The sequence below is a fragment of the Bufo bufo genome, chromosome 2, assembly GCF_905171765.1.
Source record: "Bufo bufo chromosome 2, aBufBuf1.1, whole genome shotgun sequence".
Lineage (NCBI taxonomy): Eukaryota > Metazoa > Chordata > Amphibia > Anura > Bufonidae > Bufo > Bufo bufo.
In genome coordinates this window covers 253,255,102-253,267,696 of record NC_053390.1, presented here as the reverse complement: position 1 = coordinate 253,267,696, position 12,595 = coordinate 253,255,102, and the positions used below count along the sequence as shown (strand labels likewise).

General features: G+C 44.7%; 1 protein-coding gene across 1 annotated transcript in view; it reads right to left on the bottom strand.

The window, feature by feature from the left end:
* The window catches only part of LOC120988735 (solute carrier family 2, facilitated glucose transporter member 11-like), a 58,449-nt gene that overhangs the window by 20,810 nt on the left and 25,044 nt on the right, over positions 1-12,595 (bottom strand). The window contains exon 5 of the mRNA XM_040416383.1: positions 10,663-10,823. Within this exon, the coding sequence (XP_040272317.1) occupies positions 10,663-10,823 (161 nt within the window). The remainder of the gene's footprint in view (positions 1-10,662; positions 10,824-12,595) is intronic.

The following is a 12,595-nucleotide window of genomic DNA, read 5'->3' as shown; positions in this document are numbered from 1 at the left end:
CCCAAATGAATTTTATCTCCTTTTCTTCTCACTAATAGAGCTTTCATTTGGTGGTATTTCATTGCTGCTGACATTTTTATTTTTTTGTTATTAATCGAAATTTAAAATTTTTTTTGCAAAAAAATGACATTTTTCACTTTCAGTTGTAAAATTTTGCAAAAAAAAACGACATCCATATATAAATTTTTCTCTAAATTTATTGTTCTACATGTCTTTGATAAAAAAAAAATGTTTGGGTAAAAAAAAAAAAATGGTTTGGGTAAAAGTTATAGCGTTTACAAACTATGGTACAAAAATGTGAATTTCCGCTTTTTGAAGCAGCTCTGACTTTCTGAGCACCTGTCATGTTTCCTGAGGTTCTACAATGCCCAGACAGTACAAACACCCCACAAATGACCCCATTTCGGAAAGTAGACACCCTAAGGTATTCGCTGATGGGCATAGTGAGTTCATAGAACTTTTTATTTTTTGTCACAAGTTAGTGGAAAAGTATGATTTTTTTTATTTTATTTTTTCCTTACAAAGTCTCATATTCCACTAACTTGTGACAAAAAATAAAAACGTCTATGAACTCACTATGCCCATCAGCGAATACCTTGGGGTGTCTTCTTTCCAAAATGGGGTCACTTGTGGGGTAGTTATACTGCCCTGGCACTCTAGGGGCCCAAATGTGTGGTAAGAAGTTTGAAATCAAAATGTGTAAAAAAAGACCGGTGAAATCCGAAAGGTGCTCTTTGTAATTTGGGCCCCTTTGCCCACCTAGGCTTCAAAAAAGTGTCACACATGTGGTATCTCCGTACTCAGGAGAAGTTGGGCAATGTGTTTTGGGGTGTCATTTTACATATACCCATGCTGGGTGAGAGAAATATCTCGGCAAAAGACAATTTTTCCCATTTTTTTATACAAAGTTGGCATTTGACCAAGATAATTATCTCACCCAGCATGGGTATATGTAAAATGACACCCCAAAACACATTCCCCAACTTCTCCTGAGTACGGCGATACCACATGTGTGAGACTTTTTTGCAGCCTAGATGCGCAAAGGTGCCCAAATTCCTTTTAGGAGGGCATTTTTAGACATTTGGATCCCAGACTTCTTTTCACGCTTTAGGGCCCCTAAAAAGCCAGGGCAGTATAAATACCCCACATGTGACCCCATTTTGGAAAGAAGACACCCCAAGGTATTCAATGAGGGGCCTGGCGAGTTCATAGAATTTTTTTTTTTTGGCATAAGTTAGCGGAAATTATTATTTATTTTTTTTCTCACAAAGTCTCACTTTCCGCTAACTTGGGACAAAAATTTCAATCTTTCATGGACTCAATATGCCCCTCAGCGAATACCTTGGGGTGTCTTCTTTCCAAAATGGGGTCAGTTGTGGGGTGTTTGTACTGCCCTGGCATTTGAGGGTCTCTGCAATCATTACATGTATGGCCAGCATTAGGAGTTTCTGCTATTCTCCTTATATTGAGCATACAGGTAATGAGATTTTTTTTTTCCGTTCAGCATCTGGGCTGAAAGAAAAAAATGAACGGCACAGATTTCTTCATTCGCATCGATCAATGTGGATGAAAAAATCTCTGCCAAAAAAAAAAAAAAAGGAAAAAAGGAGGGGAAAGGCGTCTGCCAGGACATAGGAGCTCCGCCCAACATCCATACCCACTTAGCTCGTATGCCCTGGCAAACCAGATTTCTCCATTCACATCAATTGATGTGGATGAATAATTCATTGTCGGGATTTTTTATTTTTTTTTTATATACAAAGTGTTTGCCAAAGCATAGGAACACCGCCACCTCCTCAGCTCATATGCCTTGGCAAATGTATCTTTTACTGCAGAGGAGAAATCTCGTCTTGCAGCGCCGCATACACCGACTTGCGTGTAATCTGACAGCAGCGCAATGCTTCTGTCAGAATGCACATCAGTGCTGCAGCTAGTCGATCGGTTGGTCCACCTGTAAGGTAAAAAAAAATGAAAAAACCAGGCCGCAACGCAATAATTTTATTAACTTTGGAACAGAACATATAAACTTTAACTTTTTGAACTGAACATTAACCTTTTTGCTTACTGGTGTTTTTTTTACCTTTATAGAACAAACCTCTCCTTCCCCATGGGTCAATGTGCAAAGCGCAAATCGCCCAAAGATGTGGCGAAGTGCGTTATGCACTTTGTCCCAGGTGAAAGGAGACGTTTGCAGCAGCTGTGAGTGAATGGGCCCTAATAGCCCTGTGTGCCTGTCCTGGTGAGATGTGATCCCTATGCTAGGTGTACCTGTGTGTGGTACTTACGGAAACACTCTCCTAAGCATAGGGCAGGGTGGTCAGGACAGTCAGGACAGAAATAGCGGGTGTCACGCCTTATTCCACTCCTGCTACAGACACGACATCTTTTTCGGGGTGACGGTTGGGTTGAGGTACCGGCAACGACATTGGGGAAATGTCGCTCGTGTAGACGGCTAACTACACTGGTGGATGGGGCCACGGAACCTTCTGGATACAGGAGGTTCTCGATGATCTCTTCCTGAAATTTGAGGAAGGATCGTGTTCTCCCAGCCTTACTGAAGAGAACAAAACTATTATACAGAGCCAATTGAATCAAATATACAGACACCTTCTTATACCAGTGTCTGGTTCTGCGGGACACTAAATACGGAGACAACATCTGGTCATTGAAGTCCACCCCTCCCATGAGCAAATTATAGTCGTGGACTGAGAGGGGCTTTTCAATGACACGGGTTGCTCGTTCAATTTGGATTGTCGTGTCTGCGTGAATGGAGGAGAGCATGTAAACGTCACGCTTGTCTCTCCATTTCACCGCGAGCAGTTCTTCGTTACACAAGGCAGCCCTCTCCCCCCTTGCAAGACGGGTGGTAACGAGCCGTTGGGGGAAGCCCCGGCGACTAGGTCGCACGGTGCCACAGGCGCAAATCTGTTCTAGAAACATGCCTAAAGAGGGCCACACTTGTGTAGAAATTGTCCACATAAAGATGGTACCCCTTGCCGAATAAGGGTGACACCAAGTCCCAGACTGTCTTCCCACTGCTCCCCAGGTAGTCAGGGCAACCGACCGGCTCCAGGGTCTGATCTTTTCCCTCATAGACACGAAATTTGTGGGTATAGCCTGTGGCCCTTTCACAGAGCTTATACAATTTGACCCCATACCGGGCACGCTTGCTTGGGATGTATTGTTTGAAGCCAAGGCGCCCGGTAAAATGTATTAGGGACTCATCTATGCAGATGTTTTGCTCTGGGGTATACAAATCTGCAAATTTCTGGTTGAAATAGTCTATGAGGGGCCGAATTTTGTGGAACTGGTCAAAAGCTGGGTGGCCTCTGGGACGGGAGGTGGTGTTGTCGCTAAAATGCAGGAAACGCAGGATGGTCTCAAATCGTGTCCTGGACATAGCAGCAGAGAACATGGGCATGTGATGAATTGGGTTCGTGGACCAATATGACCGCAATTCATGCTTTTTAGTTAGACCCATGTTGAGGAGAAGGCCCAGAATTTTTTTTATTTCGGAAACTTGGACTGGTTTCCACCGGAAAGGCTGGGCATAAAAGCTTCCCGGGTTGGCGGTTATAAATTGTGTGGCATACCGGTTTGTTTCTGCCACAACTAAGTCTAAGAGCTCCGCAGTCAAGAACAGCTCAAAAAATCCAAGGCCCGAACCGATCTGAGCCGTCTCAACCCGAACTCCAGACTGGGCGGTGAAAGGGGGAACTAATGGTGCGGCTGAAGTTGGTGACTGCCAATCAGGGTTTGCCAGCACCTCAGGGATTCTAGGGGCTCTATGGGCCTGTCTGTGCGGTGGCTGCGACGGGGTAACTACTGCACGTGCCACCGTACCAGCTTCAACTGCCCTTCTGGTGCTCGCTACTTCACCATGTTGTACGGCAGTGCTGGTACTAGGTCCAGGAAGGGCTGCGCTGCTGGTGTATGCCTCACCACGTGATCCGGCAGCGCCAGCCCTACTCTGCTGCTCTTGAAGCGGATCCTGCGCAGCCTGTGGTCTAGCGACACGGGGCCGGGTACGCCTGGTGCTTTCAGGGACCTCAGCCTCCTCGTCCGAACTTTGGGTCAGAGAGCCACTGCTTTCTACAGGTTCATATTCTGACCCGCTAGATTCATCAGATGAGGGTTCCCACTCCTCATCCGACTGGGTCAGAATCCTGTAGGCCTCTTCAGATGAATACCCCCTGTTTGACATTTGGGCAACTAAATTTAGGGGTATTCCCTGAGACTACCCAAGAAAAAAAGCAAGCCTGTCTTACAAATGGGAGGCTAGCGAAGTACCGGAGGCCGCTGCGGTTGATAAAAAATATCAAAACTGATTTTTTTTATCGCTGCAGTGCGTGTAAAGTGAATGTGCAGTGATCAAAAAAATATATATTTTTGTCACTGCGGTGGGGCGGGCGTGGGTGATCAGGCCTGATCAGGCAAACACTGCGTTTTGGGTGGAGGGCGAGCTAAGGTGACACTAATACTATTATAGATCTGACCGTGATCAGTTTTGATCACTTACAGATACTATAAAAGTACAAATGCTGATTAGCAATGCGCTAAACAGCGAATAAGTGACTGCGGTGCGGTGGGCTGGGCGCTAACTGATCCCTAAACTACCTAACCAAGGGGCCTAAACTATCCCTAAAACCTAACAGTCAATACCAGTGAAAAAAAAAAGTGACAGTTTACACTGATCACTTTTTTCCTTTCACTAGTGATTGTCAGGGGCGATCAAAGGGTTAATTGGGGTGCAGGGGGGTGATCTGGGGCTAAAGTGTACTGTTGGTGCTACTCACTGTGATCTCTGCTCCTCTGCTGGATCCAACCGATGAAAAGGACCAGCAGAGGAGCAGACAAGCCATATAACAGATCATATTTACTAATATGATCTGTTATACGGCTTGTGATTAGTTTTTTTGAAAATCGCCAGCCTGCCAGCCAATGATCGTTGCTGGCAGGCTGGTGACGAACTTGTCCTTTAACTTTTGCCGGCCCGCGATGCGCATGCGCGGGCCGGCTCTGACCGAAATGAATCAACCACCTTCCGGACGCATACGTGCGTTAGGCGGTCCGGAGGTGGTTAAAGGCTATGTACACCTTTGGTGGCAATTATTTTTATTACTATTGTATTGTACTCATTTTGAGCTAAAAAATATTTTTTATTCATTTGGTCTTTATTAAAAATGATGAGCAGTTTTCCCTGCACAGCTTTGAGTTTTTCCACTAGCAGGATCTGTATTTTCTTTCTGCTCCGTGAGGCAGAGAGCTGACGGGCTCCTTATCTGTAAACTCTGACCTTATAAACACTCATTAAAGCTCAATTCCTATCTTAGGCTACTTTCACACTCGCGTTTTGTGCGGATCTGTCATGGACGGATCCGTTCAGATAATGCAGCCGTCTGCATCCCTTCAGAACGGATCCGTTTGTATTATCTTTAACATAGCCAAGATGGATCCGTCTTGAACACCATTGAAATTCAATGGAGGACAGATCCGTTTTCTATTGTGCCAGATTGTGTCCAAGCAGCGTTTTGGTGTCCATCTCCAAAGCGGAATGGAGACTGAACTGATGCAAACTGATGCATTCTGAGTGGATCCTTTTCCATTCAGAATGCATTAGAATGCAAACACGAGTGTGAAAGTAGACTAACATAAGAATGTGGCTAAAATAAGTGTTTATGACCTTTTAGTAATTTAGAAATAAGGGTTATTAGATGACTGGCACAAAGTGAAAGTGACATTCATACAGCTAGAAAAACAATTAAGCCTTTGTGACAGAAGAGCAAAATATTTATAATAAAGACCAACTAAAAAAATGATTTTTAGCCCAAAATGAGTAAAATTCAGTCATAAATTTTTTTTGTCCCTGAAGGTGTATATAGCCTTTAACCACCTCAGGACCGCCGACGGCAGCGACACGTCCTGGAGGTGATTGATTCATTCCGAGTGGACGCGCCGGCGCGTCCTCTCGCGAGATTTCCTGTGAACGCGCGCACACAGGCGCGCGCGTTCACAGGAACAGAAGGTAAGCGAGTGGATCTCCAGCCTGCCAGCGGCGATCGTTCGCTGGCAGGCTGGAGATGTGATTTTTTTAACCCCTAACAGGTATATTAGACGCTGTTTTGATAACAGCGTCTAATATACCTGCTACCTGGTCCTCTGGTGGTCCCCTTTGTTTGGATCGACCATCAGAGGACACAGGTAGCTCAGTAATATGCTGCACCAAGCACCACTACACTACCCCCCCCCCCCCCCGTCACTTATTAACCCCTTATTCACCCTTGATCACCCCATATAGACTCCCTGATCACCCCCCTGTCATTGATTACCCCCCTGTCATTGATCACCCCCCTGTAAAGCTCCATTCAGAAGTCCGCATGATTTTTACGGATCCACTGATAGATGGATCGGATCCGCAAAACGCATACGGACGTCTGAATGGAGCCTTACAGGGGCGTGATCAATGACTGTGGTGATCACCCCATATAGACTCCCTGATTACCCCCCTGTCATTGATTACCCCCCTGTCATTGATCACCCCCCTGTAAAGCTCTATTCAGACGTCCGCATGATTTTTACGGATCCACTGATAGATGGATCGGATCCACAATACGCATACGGACGTCTGAATGGAGCCTTACAGGGGCGTGATCAATGACTGTGGTGATCACCCCCCTGTCATTGATTACCCCCCTGTCATTGATCACCCCCCTGTAAAGCTCCATTCAGACGTCCGCATGATTTTTACGGATCCACTGATAGATGGATCGGATCCGCAAAACGCATACGGACGTCTGAATGGAGCCTTACAGGGGCGTGATCAATGACTGTGGTGATCACCCCATATAGACTCCCTGATCACCCCCCTGTCATTGATTACCCCCCTGTCATTGATCACCCCCTGTAAAGCTCCATTCAGACGTCTGCATGATTTTTACGGATCCACTCATAGATGGATCGGATCCGCAAAACGCATATGGACGTCTGAATGGAGCCTTACAGGGGCGTGATCAATGACTGTGGTGATCACCCCATATAGACTCCCTGATCACCCCCCTGTCATTGATTACCCCCCTGTCATTGATCACCCCCCTGTAAAGCTCCATTCAGACGTCCGCATGATTTTTACGGATCCACTGATAGATGGATCGAATCCGCCAAACGCATACGGACGTCTGAATGGAGCCTTACAGGGGCGTGATCAATGACTCTGGTGATCACCCCATATAGACTCCCTGATCACCCCCATGTCATCGATTACCCCCCTGTCATTGATCACCCCCCTATAAAGCTCCATTCAGACGTCCGCATGATTTTTACGGATCCACTGATAGATGGATCGGATCCGCAAAACGCATACGGACGTCTGAATGGAGCCTTACAGGGGCGTGATCAATGACTGTGGTGATCACCCCATATAGACTCCCTGATCACCCCCCTGTCATTGATTACCCCCCTGTCATTGATCACCCCCCTGTAAAGCTCCATTCAGACGTCCGCATGATTTTTACGGATCCACTGATAGATGGATCGGATCCGCAAAACGCATACGGAAGTCTGAATGGAGCCTTACAGGGGCGTGATCAATGACTGTGGTGATCATCCCTTATAGACTCCCTGATCACCCCCCTGTCATTGATTACCCCCCTGTCATTGATCACCCCCCTGTAAAGCTCCATTCAGACGTCCGCATGATTTTTACGGATCCACTGATAGATGGATCGGATCCGCAAAACGCATACGAACGTCTGAATGGAGCCTTACAGGGGCGTGATCAATGACTGTGGTGATCACCCCATATAGACTCCCTGATTACCCCCCTGTCATTGATCACCCCCCTGTAAAGCTCCATTCAGACGTCCGCATGATTTTTACGGATCCACTGATAGATGGATCGGATACGCAAAATACATACGGACATCTGAATGGAGCCTTACAGGGGGGTGATCACCCCATATAGACTCCCTGATCACCCCCCTGTCATTGATCACCCCCCTGTAAGGCTGCATTCAGATGTCCGTATGATTTTTACGGATCCACGGATACATGGATCGGATCCGCAAAACACATACGGACATCTGAATGGAGCCTTATAGGGGGGTGATCAATGACAGGGGGGTGATCACCCCATATAGACTCCCTGATCACCCCCCTGTCATTGATCACCCCCCTGTCATTGATCACCCCCCTGTCATTGATCACCCCCCTGTAAGGCTCCATTCAGAAATTTTTTTGGCCCAAGTTAGCGGAAATTATTATTTTTTTTCTTACAAAGTCTCATATTCCACTAACTTGTGTCAAAAAATAAAATCTCACATGAAGTCACCATACCCCTCACGGAATCCAAATGCGTAAAAAAATGTTGACATTTATATTCCAGACTTCTTCTCACGCTTTAGGGCCCCTAGAATGCCAGGGCAGTATAAATACCCCACATGTGACCCCATTTCGGAAAGAAGACACCCCCAGGTATTCCGTGAGGGGCATATTGAGTCCATGAAAGATTGAAATTTTTGTCCCAAGTTAGCGGAAAGGGAGACTTTGTGAGAAAAAAAAAAATAAAATCAATTTCCGCTAACTTGTGCCAAAAAAAAAAAAATTCTATGAACTCGCCATGCCCCTCATTGAATACCTTGGGGTGTCTTCTTTCCAAAATGGGGTCACATGTGGGGTATTTATACTGCCCTGGCATTCTAGGGGCCCTAAAGCGTAAGAAGAAGTCTGGGATCCAAATGTCTAAAAATGCCCTCATAAAAGGAATGTGGGCCCCTTTGCGCATCTAGGCTGCAAAAAAGTGTCACACATCTGGTATCGCCGTACTCAGGAGAAGTTGGGCAATGTGTTTTGGGGTGTCAAATGCCAACTTTGTATAAAAAAATGGGAAACGTTGTCTTTTGCCGAGATATTTCTCTCACCCAGCATGAGTATATGTAAAAAGACACCCCAAAACACATTGCCCAACTTCTCCTGAATACGGCGATACCACATGTGTGACACTTTTTTGCATCCTAGGTGGGCAAAGGGGCCCACATTCCCAAGAGCACCTTTAGGATTTCACAGGTCATTTACCTACTTACCACACATTAGGGCCCCTGGAAAATGCCAGGGCAGTATAACTACCCCACAAGTGACCCCATTTTGGAAAGAAGACACCCCAAGGTATTCCGTGAGGGGCATGGCGAGTTCCTAGAATTTTTTATTTTTTGTCACAAGTTAGTGGAAAATGATGATTTTTTTTTTTTTTTTCTTACAAAGTCTCATATTCCACTAACTTGTGACAAAAAATAAAAACTTCCATGAACTCACTATGCCCATCACGAAATACCTTGGGGTGTCTTCTTTCCAAAATGGGGTCACTTGTGGGGTAGTTATACTGCCCTGGCATTCTAGGGGCCCAAATGTGTGGTAAGGAGTTTGAAATCAAATTCTGTAAAAAATGGCCTGTGAAATCCGAAAGGTGCACTTTGGAATGTGGGCCCCTTTGCCCACCTAGGCTGCAAAAAAGTGTCACACATGTGGTATCTCCGTACTCGGGAGAAGTTGGGGAATGTGTTTTGGGGTGTCATTTTACATATACCCATGCTGGGTGAGAGAAATATCTTGGTCAAATGCCAACTTTGTATAACAAAATGGGAAAAGTTGTCTTTTGCCAAGATATTTCTCTCACCCAGCATGGGTATATGTAAAATGACACCCCAAAACACATTCCCCAACTTCTCCTGAGTACGGCGATACCACATGTGTGACACTTTTTTGCAGCCTAGGTGGGCAAAGGGGTCCAAATTACAAAGAGCACCTTTCGGATTTCACCGGCCATTTTTTACAGAATTTGATTTCAAACTCCTTACCACACATTTGGGCCCCTAGAATGCCAGGGCAGTATAACTACCCCACAAGTGACCCCATTTTGGAAAGAAGACACCCAAAGGTATTCGCTGATGGGCATAGTGAGTTCATAGGACTTTTTATTTTTTGTCACAAGTTAGTGGAATATGAGGCTTTGTAAGAAAAAAAAAAAAAAAATCAGCATTTTCCGCTAACTTGTGACAAAAAATTAAAACTTCTATGAACTCACTATGCCCATCAGTGAATACCTTAGGGTGTCTACTTTCCGAAATGGGGTCATTTGTGGGGTGTTTGTACTGTCTGGCCATTGTAGAACCTCAGGAAACATGACAGGTGCTCAGAAAGTCAGAGCTGCTTCAAAAAGCGGAAATTCACATTTTTGTACCATAGTTTGTAAACGCTATAACTTTTACCCAAACCATTTTTTTTTTTACCCAAACATTTTTTTTTTTATCAAAGACATGTAGAACAATAAATTTAGAGCAAAATTTATATATGGATGTCGTTTTTTTTTGCCAAATTTTACAACTGAAAGTGAAAAATGTCATTTTTTGCAAAAAAATCGTTAAATTTCGATTAATAACAAAAAAAGTAAAAATGTCAGCAGCAATGAAATACCACCAAATGAAAGCTCTGTTAGTGAGAAGAAAAGGAGGTAAAATTCATTTGGGTGGTAAGTTGCATGACCGAGCAATAAACCGTGAAAGTAGGGTAGGTCAGAAGTGTAAAAAGTGGCCTGGTCATTAAGGGTGTTTAAGCCATAGGGGCTGAGGTAGTTAAACTTCAAGTTATATATCAAACATGTACAGTAGGTACCTTCCAAACGTGACTGACAGATATCCCACTATTAGGGAGCCCAGGAGTCCACCTATACTGTATATAGAAACAATAATGGACCAAAGTAACATAATGGTGTCTGGATGTAGGATCGTTCCATATCGTTCCTCCCATGTGGTGTTTATAAACCTTTGAACATACTAAAGAAACAGAATGTAAGGTGAAAGTGTATTATACTTACATCAATTTATAATACAAGTAAAAACAATGTAATTTCTCATGTTTGTATCATATGCTATTTTCTACTGTAGCTACAAATAATGGTTACTAAGCATTTCTCTTTAGAAAGACATTTTAACCAAGACACACAATAGCAATTTTCTTGGCAGAAGCATTTAAGGCCTAGTTCACACGAACGTTTTTTTTGCGGGTGTACGGGCCGTTTTTTTGTGTTCCGTATATGGTCCGTATACGGAACCATTCATTTCAATGGTTCCGCAAAAAAAACGGAATGTGTTCAGTATGCATTCCGTTTCCGTATTTCCGTTTTTCCGTTCCGTTTAAGGATAGAGCTTGTCCTATATTTGGCCGTAAATCACGGGTCGTGGCACCATTCAAGTCAATGGGTCCGCAAAAAAAACGGAACACATACGGAAATGCATCCGTATGTCTTCCGTTTCCGTTCCGTTTTTTGCTGAACCATCTATTGAAAATGTTATGCCCAGCCCAATTTTTTCTATGTAATTACTGTACACTGTATATGCCATACGGAAAAACGGAACGGAAAAACGGAACAGAAACGAAAACACAACGGAACTCAAAAACGGAACAACGGATCCGTGAAAAACGGACAGCAAAAAACTATAAAAGCCATACGTTCGTGTGAACTAGGCCTAAGGCATTTTTATGCACAGCACCGGCCTGCAGAGGAAAACATGGGAGTGGGGATGATAGGAGTGGTGGCGATGAGGATGGCTGTAGTCCTCATGGTGGCTAGCCCTGTTCTAGCGCTTCACCAGGCTGAGTGTGCAGTCGTTTGAGGGGCGCACCTTTTCTTTCCCCTGGTGGACACCCTGGATTTGGGGGCTCCTGCCTGATGGTGGCTGGGGTGCCCTTGGTGTTAGATGAGCAGTGGGGTACAAGGAAGGAGAACAGGGGACCAGGTCGGATAAGCGGACAAATTACCAGGCCAGCTTGGTTAAAGCAAAATATAGTCTCTCTTGTACTGTGCCATCCATCACCCACTCAGTACAAGTATAAGTAATGAGCACAACCCCCAGATATTATACACACCAGATATTTCCCAAAGGCAGTGTATAGGGGATGTAAATAATAACAGTCCCTCTAAGTCTCTCTTCAGATATACAATGCAAATCTTCCCAATTGACCAAAGGCATGCAATTTCTGGCCTAATATCTCTGCAATGCCCAGCTGTGGGATGCACAGTCCTGCAATGGATGGCCAGTCCGTCTCAGTGGTGGAAGGGCACCAGAAGTAATTGTGGCTAAACCAACCTCGTCACTGGGTTTTTGAGAGGCCTGTTTATCAGCCTCTTGCCTCAGGATTATGGCCCATACTAACTTTTAAACCCCTGAACCTATTCAAGTGAATTTTGGATAGGTTTGTCCCCAAGTTATACTGTTTAAATTGATGTAAGTTATATGTATGGCCAATGTAAACTCACAAAGTTGTAACAATTTATAATAAGTGTAACTTGTCAGCTTGGGAGGAATATGCTGGGTGTGTTTCTATTGTGCCATTGTCCCATTGTGTGTTTAAATGGTGATGTCTGTCCTGTTGTTCCAACATGTGTATTGGTGATTTCTCTTTGTCTTGAGAGATAATTGGATTATGCCTCGGGTGTCTCCAGGGCAGAGAGGAGGAAACCATGATGCATTGTGGGGATGTATTGTCTCTGTAAAACCTGCTTGGGCCAGATTGCCATGCTGCCAGCCAGGGCCCAAAAGATACT